The sequence below is a fragment of the Nicotiana tabacum genome, chromosome 16 (genome assembly GCF_000715075.1).
Source record: "Nicotiana tabacum cultivar K326 chromosome 16, ASM71507v2, whole genome shotgun sequence".
Taxonomy (NCBI): domain Eukaryota; kingdom Viridiplantae; phylum Streptophyta; class Magnoliopsida; order Solanales; family Solanaceae; genus Nicotiana; species Nicotiana tabacum.
This window is the reverse complement of record NC_134095.1, coordinates 24,164,799-24,171,475: the sequence shown is the minus strand read 5'-3', so window position 1 is coordinate 24,171,475 and position 6,677 is coordinate 24,164,799. Positions and strand designations below refer to the sequence as shown.

The window sequence follows — 6,677 nt, the reverse complement described above, 5'->3', positions numbered from 1 at the left end:
CATGAACGACGGATACTGTATTCTGTACGGATCCGAAAAACTTTCTTCTCTTCTTGGTTGGAAAATGCCACATCCGACGAACTTTCTTTTCTTCTTTGCTATTTAGTCATATATAATGATACAAATATATTATATTCTGTAAAAATTCACTCAAACACATTATATTTTTATAAAAATACATTTTTTTCCTATATTTCAAAGGTCTGTATTTTTTAATACAGCTGAATACACCTGTATTCACGCATACTGCACATATAATATGCATGAATACAAGATATAAATATTGAAATATACTAAATACAAACATTTAAATAGAACAGAATATAAATAGTGAATATATTTAATTTTAAAATATATTGAAATACAGTAAAATACACTAAATACAAATAGAAATACAATGAATACAACCAATGAAATATACTGAATACAGCAGTAATAACATGTACTAGAAATAACTAAAATACTATTAATACAAATACATTTGAATACACTGAATACAAAATAGCGAATACAGTAAATACAAACACTGAAACTAATGCATGGAACAGTAAAAAACAAATATTGAAACACACTAAATATAAAAGTTAAATACAACAGTTATATACAACTGAAAAATCATTCTAATTAATTGGGTTGATAATGAGGCATGTTAGAATTGATTTTGTTGAGTTATATATGGAGTGTATCATGCTAATTGATATTATTTCCGTTATTAAACAGCTGGACATACTTACTTTTAAGGTGATTGTCGTTACTGTATTCATGGATACATGGCGCGAATACATGTGAATACATGCGCGTGCAGCTGGACTGCCCTGATTTTACGCGATTTTTGCTACTGTATTCATGAATATAGCAGTGCGGATACACTACCGTAACAATTGAATAGTAGCTATATGAAGTAACTATGTATACGGTAGCTATAGGAAGTTAATAGTCACTAAACATTAGTGGTTTCTGAAAATTCCTCTTTATTTAATCCATATATGTTGGACTTATATAATTAATCCAATTATATTAGCCTAATAAATTTATTTGAACTAATATATCTTGAATTTAAAATATAGTCCAAATTACCACCAAAGGATGTGGTGCAGTGGATGGGGCTGCTTCTCCCTTAACTAGAGGTCTCAAGTTCGAGCCCTGAGTATGGAAAAATTCTTAGTAGGGAGCGCTACCCCCCGAATGGGGCCTTACCCTGCGCAAATCCGGATATAGTCGGCTCCAATATGGATACCGAACACCAGATGGGAAACAAAAAAAAATATAGTTCAAATTATTTTACGGAATTAATTCCAATAAAATTATATGCCTACCACTACTTTTAAAATAAGTGCGTAGTTAGTTGAATATCAATGTGCCACAAATAAAGTTAATTAATTTCTACAATAAAACTGTGAGTCTATCTGCATAAAATTTTTTAGTCATAATATATAAGTAATTGTTTATATCTAAGATATTTGTCTTGCATTCTTTTACTTGAATGCAAACCGGCTCAGAATGTCTTTTTCCTCCTTATAGTTATATCAATGTCTCAATCTCAACAACTCTCTGATTTGTTCCTCTTTTTCTAGTAGGCTCGGAAATGTCCGAGATAATCAAACGAGTTTTTCTTACACCGCAATCTTTTTATACGTCCTTTTGAATATTTGAATTGTTTATTATTGTAATTTATAATACTTTTTTATGCAGTTTTCAAAAATATAAATTTTATTTTAAAAAACATAAAGAAACTATATCTAAATTTATGATCAAAATTAAAAAGTTCGAAGACAATACATTATTATAGTATTTGAAAACGGACATAAAACATGAAAGCTACCAAGTGAGCTGACCATCTCTGAAACATCACCATATATAAATCTACAGAACAATAATAAGAAAGAACTCTACAGAAGAGTATATATGCTCCCTAGCTATACTACAACTCTCAAATTACCAAATACTAGAATAATAGAGCATATTTAATACATCCTTCAACGATATGTTTTTCCTTCACCTGAAGATAACTTAACAACCCAGTTCGCAAGTGTCCTCCTCCTTGAGCTAGACGCCGACGCCGCCGCGATCAGCTGTCGCCGTTGAAGATTCATAGAACTGACAAAATCATTAATCCTCTGCATCGCGAGATCAAGAGTTTCTTCGGCAATATTTGCAAAACAAATTCTAAACCAACCAGGTTCACTACAGTGACAAGAAGATCCAGGAGACACATTTAAACCAACATCACTTAGTAGTATTTTTCTCCACAGTTCCATTTCTGCTTCAAATGTGTTTGAATTTAGCAAATGCCTCATGTCCACAAAACAAAATAATCCAGCATTACTTTTCAAACACTCAATCCCACTATTCTCTAACCCGGAAACAAGCATTTCCCTCCTCTTTTTCAATCCTTTCTTGTTTTCTTTAATGTAACGTTTTATAAATTTTTTATCTCCAAGAATTTTAGATAGTAGATACTGAGTTTGAGATGAAATGAGTCCAAAACTTGACATTTTTGTAGCAGCAGCTATAAGAGTTTCATTGTTTGAATAAATCATCCCAATTCTGAAACCTGGTAGACCTAGATCTTTTGATAGACTTGACACAATGTGAACTTGACTCCACATTTTGGATTTTTCATGTTTTCTGTCAATTAAAGCTTCCATTATGCTTATGAATTTTGGCGAATCGAAAACTGTTCCAGCGTATATTTCGTCGCTAACTATATGAATATTTTTGGCCATGGCAAAGGTGATAAGATTGTTTAATTCGTCTCGTGACATGGTTGTCCCTAGTGGATTTGAAGGATTTGTGATAAATACACCCTTGACTCTTAAATTAAGTCGTTGGGCTTCTTCATATGCATCTTCAAGGGCAGACTCAGTTATTCTGAAGTTATTTGAACTGTAGCAGTGTATGGGTACAATTTCAGCCCCTGTTCTCCATTTTAGATCTCTATCAAACCTGTCATCATATATAGCAAAGAGAAATGCAAATCAGAATAATGGTTTAATATAGAATTTGTAAAGAGTCATTAGTTTTAAGTTTTATTTACATCATCTGATCATTTAAAAGATACTGTAGTTAATTTCTATGACTACGGAATAATAATAATTCATTGATAGATAATATAATCTTGGATAAATGGTGAAAAACTTATTATAACATGTTAAATTACACTGATGGTTAAATTAGTTGTTTATTAATTTATTTCAAACTAATGGATTAATTAGTACTAATTAATTTCATGTTACCCTGGATAATAAGGAGTTGGAAGAAGGAGAGCTTCTCCAGGTTCAGCTAAGCAAAATATGAGGGTTTCGTTTGCTGAAGTTGAACCAGCTGTGAGTACTAGCTTCTCTGGATCAAATTTTACTTTCCTTCTTCTGATCTCACCCATGAATGACACTAGTACCTGAAAAATGTAGTAGCTTATTAAGATAAGTATTTTTCTCATTTTACACTGCAGGAAATTTATAGACCATTAATTTATATATAGAGTACTAATCCGGAGCACGTGAAAATAACTTCAGATTACGTAAAATAGTAAAGACAATATCCTGACTCTTAAAACGTCCAAGCGTAATTTAAAAAGAGAGTATTTATAGTCAGACTTCTCTATAACAATAATCCTTTATAACAGTGTTTCTCCTATAACAGCCAAATTTCTTTAGAACTAGTTTCTCATGTTATGTTATTATTATATGTTATCTATATATAACATCACTTCACTATAGCAACCAAAAAATATCGGAATAAAAAACTTTATTATAGAGAAGTTTAACTGTTATAACAAAAGGAAGAAAATTACGTTCTTGAAAGCCTGCAATCCATGATAATCTTGGAAAAGAGCCAAGTCTCTGAACATAGATCCTCCATTTTCTCTAAACTGGATTACATCTTGGTTTCTTGTGAGCCATGATTCAAGAAGATCGAATGAGAGCTGTGTTTGATTAGGGGAAAAAAGGAAAAATATGAGGTTACGTATGAGAGATTCAAAAGATATATACTCACGTTTCCTAATTGAAAATAAAACTATAAACAACAAAAAGGTTATGCATGTTATTCCAGACATGAGGTCCGCCTACTGTTTCAATCGAACACTTTTTTGTTGGTATTTGTCAATGCCACATGAAGCAAAAGCCAGCCTTTTAAAACAAGCGTCAAGAGATATAGGATATTAGCAAAAGTAGCACATTATTCCTTAACTTTATCTTTTGGGGCGATCATACAAAATTTGTCATGATACTAAAGTAACTAATCTATATAGAATATTGTACGCCATTGTAATATTTCAATCATCGAACAATTACTCTACAATTATTCATGCATTTGTATTCTCGATCACCACCATTTTTGTGTGTAGAATAATATCTCTTTATGAAGGAAATTAGAAATTACATGACCGCACGTGTGAGATTTTCAACTCATACATCTCAAGGTCATAGATAAATCTAAGGATCCTTTTTTATTTTTTATCTTGATATATTTGTCAAATAAAGTAAAAATCTATCCTAAGGTCCCAAATTAGACCAATGGAATTCTGCATGCTATATTTAAAACTAATAAATAAGGGCTTCTAAATTAATCTCATCTTTTAAGAATTTTCATTTTTTTGTTGATTAATAATGTTATCATTAAATAAAATCCACTTTATAGCAATATCACATATACATTTCAACCTTGAATTTTTAATTAAGAAAAATATTAGAAAGTAAAAAAAAAAAAAAAGTAGAGTTTAGTGTATGTAGATAATAAGGATATATATGTCGTATATACTAAATTAATGTACGTACCTGATTCTCAGCAAGACCCATCTGAATAATACCAGAAGGATTTTGAATGGGATGATAAGGGTTCTTCTCATATTCTTGCCATCCTATGAAATAGGAAGAGTCTTGCCCGTGTGATTTGCACATAGCCATTTTGGACAACATGTTCAAGTGGCAATCCCTCCTATCACTATCCATATAACAATAAATGCCTAAGTAAGTTAATTTAGAGGAATTTTGTTGTTATATATGAGTGGAAGATGAAGGGAGATCTAGAGAGAGAAGAAGCTACTTTGAGTAGGTATTGCAATGTCGATCTCATATATTTATAAGCCTAAGTTTGCAAATGGAAAAAATATCCCGACAGTAGTCTTCTATTGGTGGATGGTTCTCATTATTACTTTGACTAACGTGATCAATTCCTTTTTACTTTTTCTTTCTTAGCTCCCATACAAAACTTCTACTGTTTTCAGTCTCTATGAATAAAAAATGAATTTGTTAATCAAAATTTAGTTTCACCACTCAACCGACTTTTCCTACATTAAATACAACTTCCTAGCTTGCTTTCTATTTTAAGTTTGAGCTTCTCCCATTATTGTTTTAACTTTTATGTGTGTATGAATACGTATATATACACGCACATGAAATCAAGGATTTAATTGAAATACACGCATATATATAAAGTTTTACATTGATAGTGAAATCTCACATGTTGTAGCAGACTATCTATCTTATTTCTGTATTTTCCTAATAATTACTAGATCTATCTATTATGAATAATTACTTACAATTATCTATTAACTAGGTGATCTGATAGTATGAAATTAAATTTAAATTATTAGCATGTATATAAAAATTAAACTCTAAATTCTCAATTGTTTCACATAATGCCATATTCATATATATTCTCTTCTTGTATTCAGACAACATATTTCGAGGTGGTGTTACTATATGTATTCAATAACGCTTTAATTAGTATACAACTGTCTACTGGTTTGGATTACCATCTTCTATCAAAATATGATCACGTACGTCAGGTGTATATGAGTGTCAATTGAAATACCAAGGTTTATAACGAGCAAAAATAAAGGAGAAGTTCTTTTCATTGCAACACCTTTTACGGTAACATTTATTCAAGGAAAGCTGAGAAAAACCAAAGAAATAAAATTTATTTCCCTTTGTCAGGGTTCTTTAGCGACCAATTAGCCCCACCATGTCTTCTTTCCCAAATAGTGCTCCCCGAAATAAAGAATTTCTATGTTACCATGGTCCCTATGTTACAATTATGCAATCTACTTTACACTGAAATTCTTCCAAACAAACAAAAATGTGGAAAATGTAGGAAGCTTTAGGGTGTGTTTGGCATAAAGGCAAATATTTTTTAATTTTCTCATATTTATTGGTTTAAATATAAAGGAAAATATTTTCAAAAGAAAAATATTCTCCTTTTTTGGTATAAAGGAAAATATTTCCAAAACTCTTTTTTAACCTTCACCATCCTATTCCTCAACCACACCCCACACCCACGCTCACCCCACCCTCCAGGCTCCAACTCCCTATCCCCACACCACGGCCCGTAGACCCTGACCTACCATCCTTCCCGTCATTCGTCTCGCCTAGTATTTTCCTAAATTATATATTTTTCAAAAAATATTTTCTGCTACCTAATAAGTAAGAAAATCACTTATTTTTTCAGAAATATATTTTCGATGGTACCAAACACACCCTTGATTCCTTGTCTATTTACTAGGTCGATTATAGTACAAGATAGGAGGACTGAGGTCAAATCTTTTTAAGCGCATTATTTACCTTCGTATAGTGCAGACCAAACACAAAAGCCAGTGTTGATGAAGTATATGAAATTAGTAACGCTCTTTTTAAAAGGAAAACTTTTCTACATTCTCTACTTTTCATTGAACCAGC

General features: G+C 31.4%; 1 protein-coding gene across 1 annotated transcript; it reads right to left on the bottom strand.

Annotated features, from left to right (window-relative positions):
- Positions 1-1,877: 1,877 nt before the first annotated feature.
- On the bottom strand, positions 1,878-5,020 carry LOC107829754 (1-aminocyclopropane-1-carboxylate synthase 3-like). Its single transcript, XM_016657223.2, has 4 exons — positions 4,779-5,020; positions 3,794-3,925; positions 3,237-3,397; positions 1,878-2,946 (listed from the first exon to the last, which is right to left on the bottom strand). The coding sequence occupies exons 1-4, from the start codon at positions 4,950-4,952 to the stop codon at positions 1,977-1,979; spliced, it is 1,437 nt and encodes a 478-aa protein (XP_016512709.2). The 5' UTR covers positions 4,953-5,020; the 3' UTR covers positions 1,878-1,976.
- Positions 5,021-6,677: the final 1,657 nt, after the last annotated feature.